The sequence below is a fragment of the Amia ocellicauda genome, chromosome 20, assembly GCF_036373705.1.
Source record: "Amia ocellicauda isolate fAmiCal2 chromosome 20, fAmiCal2.hap1, whole genome shotgun sequence".
In the NCBI taxonomy this organism is placed as follows: domain Eukaryota; kingdom Metazoa; phylum Chordata; class Actinopteri; order Amiiformes; family Amiidae; genus Amia; species Amia ocellicauda.
This window is the reverse complement of record NC_089869.1, coordinates 19,344,731-19,367,279: the sequence shown is the minus strand read 5'-3', so window position 1 is coordinate 19,367,279 and position 22,549 is coordinate 19,344,731. Positions and strand designations below refer to the sequence as shown.

General features: G+C 38.1%; 1 protein-coding gene across 1 annotated transcript; it reads left to right on the top strand.

Moving 5' to 3' along the window:
- The first annotated feature begins 1,495 nt into the window (after positions 1 to 1,495).
- On the top strand, positions 1,496 to 20,363 carry ccdc6b (coiled-coil domain containing 6b). The gene is made up of 9 exons (XM_066692719.1): positions 1,496 to 1,846; positions 5,945 to 6,094; positions 8,515 to 8,643; positions 9,372 to 9,475; positions 9,824 to 9,984; positions 11,916 to 12,072; positions 13,076 to 13,176; positions 15,547 to 15,668; positions 17,253 to 20,363. The coding sequence occupies exons 1-9, from the start codon at positions 1,577 to 1,579 to the stop codon at positions 17,439 to 17,441; spliced, it is 1,383 nt and encodes a 460-aa protein (XP_066548816.1). The 5' UTR covers positions 1,496 to 1,576; the 3' UTR covers positions 17,442 to 20,363.
- Positions 20,364 to 22,549: the final 2,186 nt, after the last annotated feature.

Here is a 22,549-nt window from a genome sequence, read left to right as displayed (position 1 = left end):
CCACATTTCACTGTGAGTGCACCTGTTCCATTAGATGCTGAATATAAGCAAAGATCCAACTAAGATCTTTGCATGGTACCTATTGGGAGTTGGGGGAGTGCTCATCGCAGTATAGGAAGATGAGTATTAATGCCTTTGTGAGATTCACAGAACTCCACCATCATCAGAACGCCTTCCAGCATGTCTGAGTTTGCCCTCTGAGGCAAAGTGTAGGAAGTTCTGTGAGCTGGCACGATGCAGACAATAATATACATCCTTCAAGTCCACCATGGTGAACCAATCGACCCCGGTCGGTGGGCCTGAGGGATGGAGAGCTGTAGGAGCAACTTGAAGCGCAACACCTTGAGGTGGCAGTTTAGGTCTTAGATCCAAGGTGGGGTGGAAACTGTGTTCTTTCTTGGTCACCAGGTAATAGAATCCCTCATGCTGTGCCAGAGGGGGCACTTTGTGGATGGCATGCTTGTGGAGCAGTGCTGAGATCTCTATCCAAAGTGCCTCTTGCTGTAAGGCGTCTGTCACTTGTGTCCATGCCACACCCCTGAAAATGGGGGGGCAGCAGGCTTGAAATTGTAGGGAGTAGCTGTCTGTTATTATTATTATTTATTTATTAACAGACGTGGGTGCTATACTTTGGAGCACACAGGAGTCATGATTGTGTGCCAATTGTGTTAACTGAAGGGTGTACGGGTGGGCCAGACACTACTGGAGTCCTTAAGGCTGTGGCGCAGGTGATGGGGAGGCTGTGGAATGGGAGTCCCTGAGCGGCCTGGCGGCAGCAGTGACCTTAGAGTGTGACACCAATAGACAGGGCACCAGAGGGTGTGGGGCAGTGTCATAGGTCACCTGGGGGCCTCGGGAGACAGTGGGCATACCCGAGGGTGAGGGTGCGCCGGAGGGGGAAGGTGTGGGTAAAGCAGTCGAGTATCACCTCAACAGTTGGGCTGAACGTGAAACCAGGTTAGATCTGCACATCAACGAATAGTGTCCGGTGCACATTGGGCACCCTCCTGGCCTGGGAAAGCCAGAGTTGACATCACGTCACCACCACACTGGTGCCACCAGCGAGCGGCCATTGGCATGCGCTCTGTGATGCATCACACCCACCAGAGTGTCAGCAACCGTCTGCTATCTCACTCGGGTGAATCTGGGTCAGGAAAAGAGAGCATAGCATAGGGGGATCAATTCCTCCTTAGTGCCCACACTATTATTGATGCATAATACTCCTAAATTACACTATTACTAATTTGATTACAAATCACTGATATTAACCTGCATTCTACATACAAATAAGATATCCAGTAATACATAATGCAAAAAAAGTATTCAGATGCCGACAAAGTGTTTTCACATACTGTGCATTCTAATTATTATTATTAGGATCATCATCATCACAGGGAGGTGCCCCTCACTTGAGCTGAAATATCTCTTCTCTTGCACTTGGTGTCGCACCTCCTGGACGTGCGCTGTAGTTTTAATGCTAAGCAAGAGGGGTCGCGCCGGTCCAGGTTTCTCCCCCCTCTCCGCCCAGTTTGAAGCGCTGCTGCCCCTTCCTTGCACACACACTCGCTCGGCGAACATGGCGGACAGCGCAAGCGAGAGCGACACCGACGGAGCGGGCAGCAGTGTGGCCGCCCCGCCGACCTCCTCCTCCTCGTCGTCGGCGGCCTCCTCGGCCAGCAAGCCGGGCATCGTCATCTCCCCGTTCCGCCTGGAGGAGCTGACGAACCGGCTGGCCTCGCTGCAGCAGGAGAACAAGGTGCTGAAGATCGAGCTGGAGACGTACAAGCTGAAGTGCAAGGCGCTGCAGGAGGAGAACCGGGATCTGCGCAAAGCCAGCGTCACCATTGTGAGTAGCTGTGTGGAGGGGGATGAGGGGGATCAGGGGCACGGTTGTGGCCTAACCGGAGCACATAGGCTGACTTACGGGGTACTGAGACCGTGGTGGGGCCATTGAATCTCCGCATTTTACAGTAACAGGGATGTGTTTGCAATGCTTTCCGTTGTGTTTAGAGAGAGCACCCGTAGCGCACCAGCGTGTCCCATTAGGCCCCGTCCGAGCCCAGCACGACACTCACGCACGGTTTACTGCCGCTGCCGAGGCCAGGTCTGTGTGTCGTGATGTAAACATGTACACTTAACATGACGGGTTTGTGTTATTAATCCAGCAGTGATAAGGATTTAACCCGCAGATCCGACCTTCAGCGCGGATTTAAGCTTTGCACGACCAAACGAGACCAAAAATATGATCAATAAACTTAAAAATAATACGCTTAACGGGGACGTGTCGACTGAAGTAACTGAAGTTTTTATAGCAAAAATATGTCACTCAATTCAGATGTGCATTGTATCAAGGGGATGAGGTTTATTATTATTATTATTATTATTATTATTATTATTATTATTATTATTATTATCATCGATATTATGAAATGCACGATCTCAATATTGGGATGCTTTGATGACGACACGCATCGGAGGAATTGTAATTGCAATAATGTGTCGATGTTAGAAGATGGAGGGGGTGTTTTAATGAAATATATATGTGCATTTTGCTAAAATTGAGGAGAAGTCCGAGTCCTTCAAATCTGGGCCTTGTGTAGGGGGTGTGCAGCCTATTGCAGGTCTGTACAGCGTCCACGACAAGGGCAACCGTCGCCGGGATTATAGTAATTGTTTAAATGAATAGTTTACGGTAATTATTTTTAAATGGCATGCATGGAGGTGACACAGTGGAGGTGGGAGTGTAGCAAGGTGCTGTTTTTGAGTGGCAAGTCCAAGCAAAATGGTTGCTGGTTGTGTCATGCAGATTCAGAGAACCCCACAGTAGTATTTAATCTATGTAAAATGTGTATATGTGTGTGTGTGTGTGTATATATATATGTATATTACTATATAATATACATGCATACAATTCTTCTTCTGACGTATAAACCTTTATACTTGAGAATAGGGAGAATGAGTTTGAAGCCAAGCCAGGTGCTTGTGTTGTCATTTTTAAGGGCCATGTTTGGGTGGAGACTGAAAATGCACGTTGTTTCAAGACTCGTATTTGTTTGACAGCTGGGTGCTCCGCGTAACGTCAGAGACTTAAATCTATATTTTTGAATAGCTAAATCTAGTTTGTACTTGATGCAGGTTGATTTGGTAGATGTGTGTTTCAGTGACATAGACTGAAGTCTTGTCATTACTTGTAAGCAAATCAAATGCCTTTAAGGTAATTAAAAGAGTGTCTACTTGAAGATTTGATTACTCATGCACACAACCCTATCTAAAGTAAAACAGTGTAATTAATAGATGGTCTTGGTATGATCATCTTTCCCTACTATAATGGAAATGCACTGATATGATTAGGGTTCTAGTTATAGTAGCAATGCTTTTTTATTATGTAAATCTAATATAGAACATTTGGTATCAGGAAATGCACTGACACCATTGTTTTATGGTCCCGATAAGACCAGAGATTTCACACATAATATGCAAAGAAACTCGCTCAGTAAGCTATATTTCGAGTAAACACAAAGTTGCAACATATCCTGTCTCTGACTTAACTTTTTTTTTTTATTATTGATTGCTGTTGTGAAGCCTATCTAGGCATACACTTGGTATTGCAAGACTTATCTAAAACAATTTGACAGAATCTCTCTTATTATATTTGATGTAGCTATGTGGAAACTGGATATGGATAATGAATGGATCTCCTTGTTATATTAATTTGCTGGATGACATTTGTTGATTCCCTCATGTGACTTTTATATTGTGGCATTAGTGCAAAAATATCGTAATACATACCCACATATGCTTGTAAGATTTACCTTCAAGTGATGTAATTGACATGTTTGTATGTTATCTTGGGCAGTTTAGGGACATTGTATGTAATCTTTATCAATGCTTAGTCATCTAGGAGCTTTGGCCTTATTACTGTCAGTGTCCTGCAGTGTTATGTTTTAACTTGATATAATGTGCATTAAGTTACTACTTGTGCTAGCATGTTGTATTAGATATTTGATGGTGCACACCATTTGGCTGCAAGATCAGAACGGTCTCGTTGAATTGTGTGCACCTCAGGGAAAAACTAAAAACAATGGACTCGCTCTTTCTGCAGGTAATCAAAATAAACATAATGCAGCTTAAAACCTGTTTTTGATTGAAGATTGATTCAGTATTGTGAAATTGCTGGAGGAAAATAATTGGATACTCTCCCAGAGTTGAATTGGAATTGGAATAGACGCACCTTATGTCAAGCACTAAGATTTCCTGTCTTTACCCTTTACTTTTAAAGTGGTTATATACACCTAACAATATAATATCCAATGCCTTTGCTGGTTAGGATCCTTGATACTATGAGTATGATTAGATACTTTTTCAAATACTTGGCTTTCTCTAAGATGGTTTTAATTGATACATGTTAACATGTACCTGTCATTTTGGAGTCTATTCCTGAAATCACTGCTGGTGTCATAGAACGTGACCGTGGGTGGGTGGGTGGATGGATGGATGGATGGATGGATAGATATATCCACTTCAGGCATCTAATCACCCTGAGGTGGCCCCTAGCCTCGTGCTGTTTGATCAAACCCACCACCCACCCTGTTTAATGAGTTTAGAGCATGGTGATTTTTTAAATTTATTTTTTCTCTTCCTGTTTATGTTCATTTTTATATTTATATTAATTTGTAGATGATACACGTGTACGTGATGTGCATCTTGCTTGCCTACCTAACAGTGTAATCTCTCCTGTTATATGTGCAGCTGTCTTCGTGGGTCGCATTCAACTTCTATTGTTTTTTGTATGTCTTGTAATGTAGATATCTCTCTTAACGCCTAAACTATATTTGGAAACTTTATCCCGAGCTGTATTAAGGGTGCCAGACTGAGACTTGACACTATATGAATAGATTTCCTAAATATTAAACCCTAACCACAACCTGAACCCCAACTTAAGCCAACAATAACATTTTAAGATAGTATCGTACTGATCGATATATATGTTGAGAGATTTTTTTAAATTCTCCTTTAGTTATTAAGTGTCTAGACTTTAAAAAACAAATCCTGGTTACCTATCTTTTAAGAGATCTTTGTAGGCTATTTCCTCTTTAAAGTTTAAAAACAAGTTTAAAAAAGAAACCCTGCAAACCTGTTTTTTTATTTGCAACCATCTGTTCAAAAATGTATTTTTTCTGTGGCTCACAGGGCAGGAGTGGTCTGTGACATCGATTGTTAGTGAACGGTCTGCAGAAAGCACATTTTAACCAAGAGCAAATGTTGATAACTAACCATAATGTAGTAAGATGGAAGGAGCAATACATAATTTTACCTTAAGTAATCCTATGCAAGAGCTCTTGACCGGATACTTATTACTTGTTTGGTCCTTGGAGTAAAGCATATAGGTCAGTGTTTTTAGCAGGCAGCAAGTGAGTGAGTAGCATCATGAAAATGCCTAGGAGATAAATTCTCACTATTTTAACTAGACCTAGTTGCTAGTAATTTAGGGGGGGAAATGCATGTCCACTTTTGCTCAATTTCAAATTTTAATTAATTTATTTTGAAACAAAAACACAAAATCTATATTGTCAGAATACAGTGCTGGAGGGATTAGGTTCTTGGAATTGAATGGAATTGGCTTATGTAATTGCCATCTTTAAATTTGATTTAGTTAAAAGCCATTGATTATGGTAATTTTCAGTAGACAATATAATTGTCTTGTAATTTTTAAAGAGGTGCTCCTATTCTGAGTGTGGAGAACTATGTATAGATTAAACTGGGGGGGACAATGAAAAGTACCTTATTAAGGCATAATCTTATTTTATATATATATATATATATATATATAATAAAATTGTCCATTGAAATGTGACCTTGCATTGTTGGATGAATCATTAAAACAAATGGATGTATGCAATTCTGTGATGTTTATTAGTTTAACATGTTTGTTTTTCATTCACAGCAAGCCAGGGCAGAACAAGAAGAGGAGTTCATCAGCAACACCTTGTTCAAGAAAATCCAGGCGCTGCAGAAAGAAAAGGAAACCCTCGCTGTCAACTATGAGAAAGAAGAAGAATTTCTTACGAACGAACTCTCCCGAAAACTTATGCAAGTAAGTACCTGCTCATGGGACCACACGTGTCAAATCTCCTCTCTTCTGACCTAAAATGGGTCCCTGTCCAGAGTTGCTGTATGTTTATAGTGAAGCTAGAGCTCTCTTGGAATTGGTTTCATTGTCTGTCTTATTGGCTAAAATAATGAAATGCATAAATTACAGATGATCAATGTCTAGTCTATGTACAGCAAAGTGAGCAGTACATCAGGAAGGGGTCACTCAAAAGAACACGATGGTGCAGGAGACGGAGCTGTGAGTCAGATGTTTAACCTTGGCCCTACACTGCACATTGTTCAGATCTATCCCATCAGCCCTGGAATCTGTAGATCGCATATCAGGAACTGAATGTTTTATAGCAGAGAAGCTCAAAAGCAATAAATACAAATGAGCTAAACATGGCATCCAATTTACAAGGTTGTCAGAGGTGTCCAAATGATAAACAACCAGGAGTCTTCTCTTGCACATAGTCCATGGAGAAGTAACTGTCATATGAGAGGTTCAGTGAACCAATTTACAAGTGTGTAACTGCTAAAATGAGGTACCTGACATTGTACTCTTCAGTGCAACAGTGTGCATGCTGTAGAAGTGAGAACTGCACTGTAGCTGTTAACATACTGTACAAAGCAAAAGTATGGTGTACAAGGATCTAAGATAATGCAAAGTTTCCCATTGATTAATATGTATGATGGAAAATCTCCTGCTTGCTGTGCCTTTGTACTGATAGTAGAGTTCTTCAATCAGTAGATGACAGTTTAGTTTATTGATGGATCTTAGATAAACCTGAGATTTATTAAAGACAGATTGAGTATTCGTGCTAAGTACGTGTTAGGGTGTATACTTGGCAGCCAGTGTGTCATGCAGACTTACCAGTGTGTTACACACAGATATACAGATTTGTTACAGCTACCATGATGCTGCTGATTGTAACGTGCTCGGCACCTTTATGATCTGTGCATGTGGTGCTGCTGGTCTGGCAATGTTTTTCAGAAATGTGGCCACACCTCATAGTTACCTTTGAACCTCTTCTATGTGGCCACTTATTTGTTTTTATATTAACATTTTTTTCTGAACCCAACATTTTGGAGGCTATCGAAAAGTGCCCTTCCTCAAAGTACAGAACGCGTCATGCATGCATCACATAAACTCGAGAATCTCCCGGCTGGTTGAAATATGATGATGCTGAAATCTTTGTTGGTATACTTCAGAGAACTGCATTCATAATTTCAAATCTTTTATAGATTGTTTACAATGAATACAAGTAGGATTTGCATGGAAATTTAACCACCTCCCCTACAAGAGCATCTTGCTTTTTAAGATTAATCAGAACCATTATAATATTTCTGACTACAAGTCACTGGGGTTATAGTCCGCACATACACAAGGTGGCAGAGGGACTAAGAACATCATAATGAAAGCTATTCTTTCAAAAGTGACTTTCAAGAACATACAAATTCTAGAATGAGAATGATGGCATGCAAAAAAAGATAAATAATAAACAACAAGAAAAAGCTGTTCTCTTTCAAATGCATTGCTGTTTTTTTTTTGTTCATTGTGCTTGTTGAACACATTCCTTTTTCTTTTGTTCTTGTTCAAAAGAGAATGTTGCTGAAAATTCTCCTTTTAGGTACTGTTAGTAATTGTATTGTTCCATGACCATGTATTGTGTATTGAAAAGACTTTGCATACCAATTTATTGTCTGTATATGTACAAATGGAATCCTGTCTATATCAAATTAACACATTTTATTCCTTATAGTTCGTGTGTGGGTGAAAAAAGTAGTGACTGTGTATTACAAAGTCTAGTTAATTTCTGTGCAAAAGATTAACTGAGCAGTGAGCAGGACTGCAAGGGTAAAAGGTCCGTTGGCAGAATAACTGATATTTCATAAGGGACTCAAAACAGTTTATAATATGACAAAACATATTGTACAAACATTGTGTCTTTTAACATTGTTTAAATAAAATTGCTTCCCATGTTCCAAGATGCATAAGACATGCAAAGTCATTATTGAGCTCAGCGCTCTGATCCTATATTCCTGTTGATGGAGTGACCACTTCCTTAGTTTATAATATGTTGTATTGGAGTAAGGAATAAGAGAGTGCATCGCTCCCTACTCTGAATTTAAATGTAGAGGAGTGTATGGGAATGTATTTTGTTTGTTAGCATGAGTTATAGAACTGTATTTCACACATTGTATTGAAATATTATCAATATTAATAAACACTCCCACAGGGTATGCCCTGGAGGGGGTTGGACAATTCACGAATATTTGAAAGTAGAATCATGTAAGCAACTTATAAAGATCTATGATATAATGCATCAGTGCAAGTAGACAACATGCTTCAAAGAAAGCCTAGCTCAAGGGAAAGCTGATGTTTTAATTTTCTGGATGGTCTTTTTCTTTCCTCCTCCATAGTTACAACATGAGAAAGCCGAACTCGAACAGCATTTAGAGCAGGAACAGGAGTTCCAAGTGAACAAATTAATGAAGAAAATAAAAAAACTGGAGAATGACACTATCTCGAAACAGCTGACTCTGGAGCAGGTATTTTTGACGGTATCAATTATTCTTCAGTGGATATTCAGATTTGTGTGTGTGTTTGTGCATGTCTGTGTAGTATGTGCTGACGCTGCAGAACTCAAACAATGTTACACCTTGTGCATGAACTAATTCAGTTTTTAGTCAAGAATACCCATAATGCCTTCACAAGCTTCTGCATCTTTAATTAGTTTTTTAAGCTGAGAACTTAGTATACATTATTCTGTTACTTGAAATAAGTAAACCTTTCCTTTTGTTAATACATGTTATGCTGTACACATCAATTCAAGTGTAATTTGATATTTGTAATTCCTAACAGCATTATATGAATACAATTTATTTTAATGAACACCTAAGGGTGTATAACTAACAAAAGAGTATATTGCAGTTCATCATATTATGAATTGTGATCATCTCTTATGCAGTTCCCCCAAAAACTCTTGATCTCCAAGCAAATCGGTTGCAACAAAAAGTGTTAAATATTACTTTAGCAAAATAGCGTTTGCATGTAAAGTGTGTTTGCTTTTCCCTATTATCAAAAACCCTTATCTTAAGGTTTATCCTTTAAAAACAATGCATTTGATCTCAGAATAGTTTTTCCCTTTCATTCCAATTTCCTTAACTTTTTAGTCATTTCAATAACTGCTTCGTTTATAATGCACGATTGTAATTTCCTGTCTGGTGGAGGAGACTCCTAAATATCATTAAAGACTTGGCATCGTTTGATTTTCTAGCTACGACGTGAAAAGATTGACCTTGAAAACACATTAGAACAGGAACAGGAAGCACTAGTCAATCGCCTCTGGAAACGGATGGACAAGCTGGAAGCAGAGAAAAGGTCAGTTTCCATCAATTAAGTATATTGTGCTGCTCTCAGTATGGCTGCAGAGAAATTGTGTGCCAGTTTCCTCTCGTTTTTTCATTCTCTTTTATTATAATAATGTATCCAGCATCGTTTTGAAGGAAGTAGAGTTATAGTCACAGATATTAATCACTTTTCTGACCTGTCATTAGATATCCGTTACATGTTTAAGTTGGCTTGGTATTTGTTTGAGTGTGTCTATGTTTGTGTATAGGTCTCCTTTTGTCTCCTTGCAGCCGTGTAAATAATTACTCCCTATAACATGGATTATTCTTTACAAATAGATTACATGAGTATCTTGTTTGCATTTATCTGGAAATCCAGAATCCTGCAGGAGAAACTAGATCAGCCCGTGTCGGCCCCCCCGTCACCCAGAGACATATCCATGGAGATTGACTCACCCGAGAACATGATGCGACACATCAGGTTTTTGAAAAATGAAGTGGAAAGGCTAAAGAAACAACTCCGAACGGCTCAATTACAACGTACGTGAACATCTTTTAATTGGAAGGAAACCAATTAGTTTATTTTTAACTTATCAATTTTATTTTATGTTTTGAATGTTTTTATTATTTTATTTTGTCTTTGGTTTGTGTTATTTGCCAAATTTTCCATATTACACTTTAATTCTGTACCTTGTTCTTATAATGCATCCAGTGCAATGCTGTGTTCAATGTCATGCATGCTTTTTATTAGATTTTCGAAAATGAAATGAAATCAAAGTTTTTGGGCAATCCTAAATAGCTGAAAATGTAATCTGACAGGAGATGATGCAAAGCAATATAATTCATATATGTAAATCACTGGCAGAAGAAAGATGGAAGAAGCTGGATTTATTCTGGTAGATAGTATCTCGTGCATCTAGTCCCCCTCTGACATTTGAATGATCTGTTCTGAAGCCTCTAACGTTGCAACACTGCCTTAAAGCCACAAGAGGGAACTCTAGGACTTGTATACCTTTCAAAACATTGTAAATTAGATGCAATTTATAGTGTTAAAACTGACTACAGTTGCAGCTCTTTTGTATTGTAGGATTCTGTCACTCAAGCGAATCTAGGCCAAAATAAACTCAAGTTACCTTGTACTATTATTTATATATATATAATGTGTAGTCATTTCTGAATTATTCACTGTTCAGAGTGAATACATCTTTTCAAGTATGTTGATTTTAAATGCCTTAATGTCTGGACAAAGGATATTTTGTTTTCTTTTAGAGATACAAATCTGTTTTTTCACAAGGCCTTCGTAAGCATGACTAGTACCCAGGCACTGGAATTCGTGTCGAATTGCCAGGCATTTCACTGGGTGAGATGTGTATAGTGCAAGTTATTAGTAAAACTTGATATATAATTAAAGTTAAGTTTTTGCAATGATACATTATTTGTGGCCGTTTGTAATTTATATCAATGGTCAGGGTATTTTCTGTGGGGAAAAAAGATTTCTGGTTTGCATTGATTTAAAGGCAGACCATATCTGAGCCTGGAATCAGATCAAACTTTCCAACATGGTTCTGAGGGGTTGGGACATGTCTGTCACTTTCTGTAGGAAGACAATCTCTTTCGGGTGGGGTTGTAGATATTTGAAAAGCAAGTACATTTTTCTTGTTTAAGTAGTATTTAGCAGTCTTCCTTATAGATTACAGGCTTAAATGTTTAAAGTCTATTCCAGCCTATAGAAGTGAAGTGTACGTTTGTTTAACTTTTTGTCCTGCCAGCAAAATCTCCCTTCTCGTGGATTACTGTGCTTAGCATAGTTCTGCAGTTAGGAAGACGGTTATATTGTGAAGTAGTGTCGGATAAAATGAGTGGGTCTTTATTGCCGTTTATTCTTTTGTTGGTCCTTAAGTGATAACTGAGGCACTAAATTCTACAGTGTTGAAATCTCCTTGATAATTAGGATTGCACATACTGTGCCTGAATATGTAATATTGTCCAATGATTACAACTGTTCATTGTTTTTACTTCTAGAAACAAAAAATAACTCTATTAATCTTATTTCTTTAATTAAAAAATATTCTCTCTTTTTAGAAGGAAGAGATTAGTTACCTTGATCTGTTGTTCAAACCTTGCTTCACTAAATTATGGAGAGCAATATCTTAAAATAATCCTTTGTGTGAACAGTAATTTGATATGGAAAATCCTACTGGAAAAGCAATAAGCTTGTATTTTAAAAGATAAATTAAAGCAATACAAAGAGTTCCCATTATACTTCATGTGAAATACAAGTGAAGGGTATATTAAAAAAAGTAGAAGGGCATATAGCAATGTAGCATTTTCCCCCAGTTTATGTGAATTTATACGAGTTTTTTTTTATCTTTCAAAAACCTGAACCTAAATGCAATGGCCTGCAGTTGGAAGTCATGGTCATAAGGCCTCCTGTCTGCAGTTTCTAACATGCAGTAAAATCATTGTTTTAGACACTGAAAAAATGGCCCAGTACATAGAGGAGGAACGGCACATGCGAGAGGAGAACATCCGTCTGCAGAGGAAGCTGCAGAGAGAGATGGAGCGCAGAGAGGCCCTCTGTCGACAGCTTTCCGAGAGCGAGTCCAGCCTGGAAATGGATGATGAAAGGTAATGCCAAATCACATATTTGTATTTTATTGTTCTATATCTTCTTGCATTGGGAAACCTTATGTAAAAAGTTGTGTGTCCATTATTGAGTACTAATGCAAACGGAACCCAAGACATCAAAATCAGATCACTTTATTTTAAATGAATTGAATGACTTGGTGGTGACATCATCAATCTCAAAAAAAGAACTTTCTGACACTTACTGTTCCCACCTTCCCATATAAACATTTTCTTCCCTGTTTTCCTATCATCATTTGAACCCATGACTGTCAAGTGCTTTTTTTGATTTATGGACTTCAAGTGAAAATTAATTTTACAATTGTTGAACAATAGGCCTTTTCCTTCCAAAGAACTGACGTGTCGTAATTCTGATTGGCTTTTGATATGCAGTTTTATCCGCCAAAAACAATTCTATGGAACATTTGTTTAATGTTTAAGTGAATTGTTGTGTCAAGTGCTCTTCACGAAGGCCACAAACCTTTTCATGAAAAATCTTCTGAAAAATGTATTTAATGCAAAATTTCTGTTATTTATATTTTTGTTACTGATGTTTTTTCTGCAGTCTGCACCTTTTCTCGTCTATTAACACCTGTTTCTAAAGACACAATCACAAACCTGTGGGAGTATAACTCTCTTAAATGGCACCTGCTTCAATCCTTTCCAGTTAAACCACCAAAGCTTGTGCTGCTCAGTGTAAACTAAGCAGTGTTGGAAGAAAAAAAAAAGTCACTGAAATTTACTCCCGGGTATTTTGTTTTGTTCTTAGACATTTTTTAATCATTCACGCTTGCCATATCATGTTATTGTCATATCTGACTTGAAAGCTCAATCATTTTTCACTTTTCCCCGTATTTCCCTTTCTTGCTTACCTCTGCATCCACAAGCATCATATCTTTGGTTTAGATTAGGGCAAGGAGAGAGTGTAGGCATTTTCTCTTGCTTTCCGATAATGAACTGTATTTCATGTGCATAAATAAAGCTGACGTTCCTCTTCTTGCTGCAGGTATTTTAATGAGATGTCTGCACAAGGACTTCGTCCCCGCACAGTGTCAAGTCCAATACCTTATACACCATCTCCGAGTTCAAGTAGGCCAATCTCACCAGGTATGTATAAGTGCATTCAGGGTGGTTTCCTTATCTTCTGAAAATCAATGCACCTGATTGGTAGCATTTTAGTATATTGTGTACAGACACAAGCCTCCATAAAGACCACCTTTGAGTCTTCTATATTCACAAAAAAAGTGATATCCTTTTTTGGTTCAATATTACCAGAGCTCAAAATCGCTGTTCTTAACTAGAATTTCTCAGAAGCTACTTTTTGGAAAATTGCCCAATGTTTTCCTCCCTCAGTCTTTCTCTTTCAGCTGTGCAACAAGTAAATAATTCACCTTTTTCCTTGCTGGTTTGATTATATAAAGAATTCAGCCCAAAAAATCACTGAGGTTACTTTTTCTGTCAGACTAAATGTTTTCTCATGATTCAAAGTACTGCATTCGGCCAAATGGGAGGAGACAAATTGTGCTGACACCTGACGCAAAGAAAGTGGTCAACTCCAAAGTTTAGTCAGTATATTACTTCGCCATTTAAAAAAATAAATCTCTTCATCAAATGTTTAAAGTTGGCATGTATAAAAAGGAGTTTTAAACTGAAGTTCGGGAGGAGGACAACGTGACTTTCGCCTTCCCAAGCATAAGTTTCTGGCAGTGAATACACTTTCCCAGCACTCATTGCTTTGCATCCCTCCTCCACCCAACTTTGCCTTGGCAACAGCTCCTTGGCTCCTCAAACCTTTTCACATAATACATATTAAAACAATATGAGACAGGTTAACACCTTGACATTGTATTTCTACCCATTAATTAAGAATTAAGTAAATGATCAGCCATTGGAAACATAATTGCTGTACCTTCTAATTATATAAAGCCTCAAACATAACTATACAAAACAAGAAATGGGAAGCAGCCTTAGAACAGACCTTACTGTAATCAGAGGTTGGGGGGGGGGGTTCTTCATAACCTTGAGTCACAGTGAGCCTGAACAGAATATGAGCGTTGCAGTGTTGAGTCATGCAGGCTCAGTCAGGCACAACACCACTGCTTAAACAGCAAATTAAATAAGACATTTTTCATTGCTTCTGCCAGTAGGGCATTAGATTGAATCATGTCTGGAGATCTTGTATGCAAGCATAAGATTCTCAGCAGTAGCCGTGCCCAAATAAGGTAGGCTGTCTGCAGTATATGCAGTCGACAGGAATGATCTGTGTGCTTCAAGGTTCTGCTTACGAGAAACTTGGTAACTCAAGACACTTAATGAAAAGGTGGTAAGTATACAGTCTGCCAAGGGTCACCAGGACAGGCAGTGTTATTTGAAACCCAATCACATGGATGCTGTAGGGTTCTTGGTACTAATGTAAAATGTATTTTAAACTGTATTGATACTGGTGAACATATGTTTGCTCAACCTCTCAATAACCAAAGTGTAGACCACAACAGTAGGACAACATGGAATAGAGACACGAGATATGCCGGACGATGGTGTGTGTGTATTACAGCAGTGGTTCTCAAACCTGTCCTGGAGTACCACCTGCCCTACTGGTTTTTGTTCCATCCGAGCTCTCAATTACTTAATTGAACCTTAATTGAAGTACTTTGATTACATTTGACTCCTTAAATTGTGTAACTGATAAAAAAGAAAAAAGTTGGTTCTTTAATAAGATAATTTCCTTCTATAATTTTATACTTAACTTAAAATCCCTACAGTTAAAAATAATTTAAAGGCTCTGATTTAGGAAATTATTAGACCAATTAAGGGTTCAATTAAGTAATTGAGAGCTCGATTGGAACAAAAACCAGCAGGGTAGGTGATACTCCAGGACAGGTTTGAGAAACTGTATTTTACAGGAATAAAAACACTTGTCTTTACTGAGAAGGGACCTTAAGTACGTTTTGTTTTTCATTAGGTTTCTGTAGTGCTGTAGTAGTGTTATCTGACTCCTCTCCTGTGAGAGGCATTTGGCTTTTGTTTTGCTTCAGCTCTGCTATGCAGGCATGCCTCCCTACAGAGATAAACACGGTCTGGGAGAACAAGATCGTGTATATAGTGTGAGATAACAAGGTTGTGAATTACTCTGTGGCAAATGTTTGGTCTTGGTATTTTCACATTGAATGATACAATCGAGATGAATTAGAACATTAGTTAAGTAATTTAGTATTGTGGATTCATGAAAGCTGTGGAAATAAGACAATGGAGATTAAAATTAGACAGGTCTTTTCATACTGCTGTAAATAATTGCATACTTTCCCTGTCTTTTTCAAATGCTACTAACCTGTATAATGTTATTTATTTTTACCATTTTGTAGTTTTTAGAAACTTGAGGGAAGATCCTTAATACTGATCCTAAATATAGCCTTTTGCTTAAACATCTTGCCATTTTAAGTATTTGTTTCGCCATTTTAACTATCATGTCTTCTGCAGGTCTATCATATGCAAGTCACACTGTGGGATTCACACCACCGGCATCACTCACACGGGCTGGAATATCCTACTACAACACCCCGGGCCTTCACGTCCATGTGGGTTCTTCACACGGTATTGCGGTGAGTACTTGTGCCGTAATACGTTACAGAATTGTATTGGTCTGTGCTCTAGATTTGGAAGACTGGAGTTTTATTTTGTGCACTTTTCATGCTATTCATTTACTTTACTACAGCATTTCTTAAGTTGTCCAGAAACATTCAGCTACAGCCTTGTTCAGAGTGAATTTCTTAGCTTTAAAGCTTGAGAACTGATATTCTTATTGAGTCGGGTGCCATGCTTGGCTCCAGAATTTTAACCTGGTCATGGTTGGCCAGATTTTAAAATGAAGTATTATTTTGGTAAGTAGTTTAATTAAACACTAGATTGGTATTAGAGATCCTATTCTGTGAATGTGGATCATGGCGACCCAGTTTCTCATATTTCCTCACACTTGCCTCGTTTGTACTTTACAGAACTTGTGTGTTCTCGCCAAAAAACACTGCGTTTTATTATTTTATCGTAAGAAAACTGTGAGGAGGTTTCCTCAAAGTGGTACACTTCATTCCATTTGCCGTTGCTAACTTGCAAGGTCCTATGAATATATAATAGTCATCCCCTTCCTTATGCAGGATGTAATTTCTATTTGTGTCCAGAAGGCATTGATGGTTTCTCACCAGCTGAGTTGAGAAGGTTTCCCCATTAAAATACATGTATTACTACATGCATTAGCTGTACTTTCTTATAGTGCCCATAAAATCATATTAGAGAAATTGTAGTTTACAGGGGAGTTACCAATTTCAAAATGCCATTGCATAATAGATCTTGTTGTTTCCAATCATGGCTTTCCCCATGTTAATTAACCTAATTTCCCCAGCAGTGCAGGTCTATTGCTTGTCTGCTTGCTGTGAATATTTCATAGAAACTCTAGGCTGCATGTCGCTTAAATATTCAAATCATATATTTGCATAATATATGTATTACACCCATTCACACACATCACCTGACTTTCTGGGTTTATTTAATATTTGGAAATCATTTTAGTTTATAGATTTTGTATTCGAGAGATTACTCTTGAGTTTTCAATTATAGGCTTGCCCTTTTTCTTTAGTTCTCATTAAGTTTGGCTTCTAATCACTCTTCAAAAGGGGCAAAGAATTTGTTTTTCAGCTGGTTACTATGGGAGCTAGTCCATGTTCCAGAGATTTGCATGCCCTATTTTTTCTGACATGTGCCTTTATCCTTTTAAGTTCTGAGTGCTTTCAATCCGATTTGTGGTACTTGAAAACTTAGTATTAAGCAAAATAAAGTATTTCTGACAATATGCTTTAATCCAACCTCCCATGTATGGTTCAATGTATACGGCACAAATATTTTTAAACAATCATGTGTTGAACCTCTGCTCCGCTCAGTGTTGGATTGGATATGTCCCACCTTTGCTTTTTCTAAATCAAATCAGCTTCTTTCAGTTTAAGGAGTATAAAAAGTGCTTTTGATTTCATACAGCATTGGGAATACCATATAATCTGATAAATCCATTTAGAATGAATACAATCTGAGGTGGTTATTATATGGTTCCTCAATATTCTCTAATGTGACTTATTGAAAGTTCTGTCGGTGTGTGTTTGCATTATTCATGACCCCCTTTCCTCTCTTTTTATATGCAGAGACCTTCTCCAAGAAGAAGCAACAGTCCTGATAAATTTAAACGTCCGACACCCCCCCCTTCTCCCAACACGCAGTCCGGAGTGCAGCCTGCGCCGCCCCCACCCCCGCCAGTGCAGCCCATGGTCCAGTCCCCATCGTCCCAGGCAGCTCCTTCCCAGCATTCAGTGCATCCCTCCTCACAGCCATAGTGCATGTGCTCTGCCACAGCTGCGACACGAGTGGACTTGACAGAGCAGGTCATTAAAAGCCAAAGGCTTAACCGACATATTTGGATTTGACTTCCTTGCACTGAGATTATATAGGCTTCACTGTTAACTGTGTTGTAAATGTTTGTTTAGAATGCAGCCAGTGTTGTGGCACTACGACACTAATCCTAACAGCGTATTCTTGTCAGTGCTTACTGGAACTACAGATCTTTTGGATCTGAAACGTTTGCCACTCAATCTGTGAAAATACTGCATTGTTAAATGTCATGATGCTCAACTCCAATGGCTTTGATGCTTCATTTAAAAAAGGGAAACCTGTTATTTCTTTTCCAGTACAGAGTCAGCAGACATCGGAAGATATAATTAACCTGCAGAATGCCTCTATTTATTACGGATTTTCCAAGCACTATAGAATCAGCACTACATTTCAAATGTATATTGGTAACTGGTACAAAAGCCACTGAAAACTATCAGTGCCCGTGTGATCATTAAATTGTACGATTTTGGTTCCCCCCCCCCTCTTCAGGATTTTATTTTTGTATTAGTGCTTGTGACATCCTGATGGCTTATCCTTGTCGAAAAAGAAATATAAAAAAATATATATATATTTAAGACATTGAATTGAAAGGTACAGTAGACAAACAGACAATATATGTAGTTAAGAGGCATATATAATGGGGACTTTTTTTTTTTTTGATGGTTTGGGGGACTGTTGTGACATAATTTATATAAACCTGTACAAATTGCATATTGTTAGTTAAAAATCAACAATCTTTAGGTTTTGCAAAATTATATTCTGAGCACAGATTAGAGTGCTTTTGTTGGCTTTGTATAGTGAAAATATAACTGCTTCTGAAGGCAGGGAGGTTGTGCTGTCGGTTTTAACTGGTGCTTTACACTCGACAAAGTGAAGCCATTTAGAAATATTGAGGAGACGTGTGCATAATCTTGTTTACGATTTAAAAATATACGTGACCGCATCACAGCAAAATCATTGGAAACTCTTGGAAGGCTGAGCTTAGAAGTACATCAGAAGGCTTCAAAAGTACCTTGGTGGTGTTTAAATGCATCATTTCTATTCGTTGATCTAATAAATTGGTTGGATATACTTTGCAGTGGAATAGATAGTGTCTTTTTGATGAGGAAAAAGCTGTATGGTATACTTGTTGGTAGAGCTTCACAAGGACGTTTATCTGCCTGTCAGAATTGTAGTCCACTTTGCGGACATATATTCTGATACACAGATGTCTTCTTTGGATCTGAATTCCATTACAGACTTTAGGATTATTCAGAAGCTCATTTTAAGCGAACGTTGGTGTAATTCAGTATTTGTGATACATGACCTTTTGGTCACTGATGTGAGCTACTACTTATTACTTTATGGTTCTTGCTATGAAATTCACATCACAGGTATTCCATATGCGGTGTCCGTGTCAGTGCTACCACTGTGATTTTTTTGCAGAGTACATTATAGAATAGCTGCATATATTAACTTAAAAGATTTACCATACTGCTAAATGAATGACTTGCAATTAAGGGCATGTGGGACCGTGCTACATTAGAGCAAGTATAGTTAAACAAAAAAGCTTTGCCGAACTTGTGAAAGTCTATTTCATTTTTGAAAGTGGTTGAACTGTCCAATATAATGAGTATTGATTGTGAATTACCAGTCTTAATCTTTTTCACCTTCAATTCGGGTCAGGCTGAATCCAGTTTTGTCTGTGGTCTGTTCGCTCTGCCACAGATGCATTGCTAGGCTGTGAGAACAAACCCTCTCATCTTTTATATTGGTGCTTCATTTTCAGGCTCTGAACAATGTTATTTTACAGTCTTGAAAGCACCAACAGTAGTGTTTCATGCCTTTCAATCTGAATTCACTAGTGATTCAGCTGTCCTTTTCATGGTGGCAATACTTCATCCTTCAGCAACTGCAATCGAACCTTTTGAGGAGTAATTAAAGATTCTTGCTTGTTCAATTTACAAGGCCTTCTGGTCTCTTACACAGGAAATATTAAGGCAGAAACTCAGTGTCACATAAAAAATAATGCATAAAGCGCTTATTTGTGAAGATGTCAAACTGACACTTACATATTTGAAGCCCAAAAACCTTCAAAAGTTTGAGGGGAGAAATGTCTGTGGTCAAGTTAGAACAGTTTTTTTTTTTTTAAATGCAGATGTTGACAGAATAATCATTACACATGTATCTATGTTTAAAAGACATAACTAAGTATCAGGTGAGGTGATTTTTTTTTTTTTAATTATCCAACTAAACTGCTTTTATGATGGGGTTCAAATAGAAAATGTATAGAAAGTTTTTTGGTAATGCTAAGACTAAGAACACCCTATTGGTTTAGCACTAGAGCAAACTATTCTGAGTAAATATTTCACTAAACATCTTAAAGAGTTTGTGTGTATTTTAATTTGATATGCTTTAGTGGAGGGTGTCAGTTAACAAATGACTGGTTTCAGATTTCCGGTTTTAAAATATCGGCATCTATTAGAATTGATTTTACTTTTTTTGGGGGGGGTTAAGTTGTAAATATAATGCATCATTTCCGTTGTGAGAGAACCTTTTTTTTTTTTTTTCTCTTTTTTTTTCTTTCATATTCGTTTACCGCACACAGGGAGATTCTGTGGTGTTCACATACATTTCAAACTTTTGCAAGTCCAGATACAACTTTTTATTTTCTGTTAATTTTTGGTTTGCTTTGTTTGGGGTGGTTTTTGCTATTTCTTTAACAGACTATTGACAAATGAATGTAAAGTTTGTTCGTGTTTAACTGCAATCATAAATGGATGGAACACCTCCGAGCCTTAATTCACTGTGGTATGGCTAAATGTAAGCATTATCTAGCTTTTCCCCACATCTAATAATTAAAGCCTTAATATGCGTTATGAGAGCGATCTTTGGTTTTAAATGGTCCTATTTCTGTCCAGTCGTCTATTCATTTCATCTGTGTACTCTAAGGGGCATCACAGAATATCAGTGGACACAAGTAGTAATCTTAAACATTCACCCTCATACTAAATGTTGTATGGAAATTATCTATGAGTAATGGGAATATTGCCAATCTGAAGTATATCTAAAAGCTACAGGTTAAGTATCATGTGTGTGTGGGGGTCTGTGGTTATTAAGAGGTGCGACAATGGTCTGGATATAGCCGGACCGTTCTTGCTTGCGTTTACCCACTTACACTAGTTTGTGACGCACATTGCTATTGCAAGTTGGCATTCATATCCGTACTTACACACCTTTGCGAAACTGATGTGGGTATTCTGCCAATGCAGCTATTTTAAATGTTGTATGTGATAGAGGTATATAATACTTATCAAGATCCTAATCTGTCTAACTTTTAATTATGACGTCAGTCGCAAGAGCTGAGTGTTCATCTGGATTGAACTTTGTTGTATTTGGTTTTATTTTAAATGTGCTTTCCTATTCAAAGCACTATTTTTATGTGTGATTAAACTTAATTTGCTAGATTTAAGGGGGTCTGGGCATACAATCCTGTAGCTGGTTCAGAGGTGAGATATTAATACTTAAAAAATTACGATAATGGTTTATCAATATTATTGATCTTCTCGGCAACTGTCCAGCAATTATCCATTTGAAAAGCTAAAGAAACCATGAGTAATCTTTTCCAGTAAAGCTTATACTCTGGTACCTTGTACTGTACCCCAAAAACAATTGTCTTGTGAAGTAACAGGACATAAGAATGAGAAGTCTTTTCTCAAAAAAAAATTATACATTTATTTTTCTCCTTGTTTATTTTTAAACATGTACTTGTGGCACCAGATTAGTAGCCCCAAATCTATCTTTTTCTTTTCACTGAGCCACTTTGAAACTAGCAGCAAAAAAGCTTTTTAATAATTAATAGCCACTTAGTGAGGCTGTGTGCCAGGAGTGAATTGCAAGTCTCCCTAGAATATACTGGTTCAATCCAGCTGATAAAAATAATTTTCATCACTCAAGTTCCTAGGGGATTAATGCGATAAAGCTTTTTAATTCACATGTGCAACACCGCACCAGGCAAGAACAGGATAGGGACATGAACTTACTTTTGAAACTAATCCAAAGTCCATCAAGATTAAGATCTTAAACAAAAAGAGGAGTAAAAAGAAACTTTAATTTTTTATTTTATTTGAAGTGTGAACTTTGGGCAATAAAAAAGCATACCATTCAGTTTTTTTGTTTTTCATAATGCCGTGTGATGGTAATGCTAAGTGACTTGAGCTAATCCATGAAAGAATCCCGTCTACAACACAACACAAGTCCGTGGCAGCTGTTAACATGCAGTCATTTAATTGGGAATCCTGTAAACAGACTTCCACTAGAAAGATGCCAGAAAGATTACATTGACTTGTATTACATTACATTTATCATGCAGAATTGACCATTGCCCCTCATATTTACTGAATTCAGAAGAGCCTGCTGACCTTCAACACATATTGTTGTAGCTGCTTCCTTGACCTGAAGGAACACAGGAGCATCCTCTGAGATGTGGGCTTGCACCCAGAGCTTGACTTCTTTTCTCACACTTGTGATTCTGGTACCAACAATGTGTGTGTTGGAATACAGACAGTTTCTGCTTACAGTGCCTAAATAAGTTTCACAGGGACGGACTGATGTTTCACACCAAGCCGAGGATCCCCCATCAGATTCCATCCCAGCAATCCTGCTGACCCTCAACTGGTTTTGGAGCCACCGCAGTCAGCGTGGTAAAGTCTGGATTCAGTCCACCAATCTCAACCATTGGGAGATTAGCTGTTGTGTTTTGTTTAGACAGTTGGATGTACAATAAATTAAGAGCAGTCTTTTCAAGATTCTTTATTAGATTTGTCTGTAATTATAAACCATCAGCACTCTTGTCTGACCCTTACATATGCAAATCTATATGATGTCTGGTGTGTAGTTTTTGCAGTGCAGTCCGACGAGGTCCCAGCGCTGTCAAGTTGTCATAATGTTTATCAGGAACAAGTGAGGCTCAAGTTTCGCCAACTCTTTCACCTGATATAATATTCACATGAGGTAAGTGAGATGCCGTTGAATGAACAGCCCAAACATGTGAATTTCTAACATGAAGGCATTT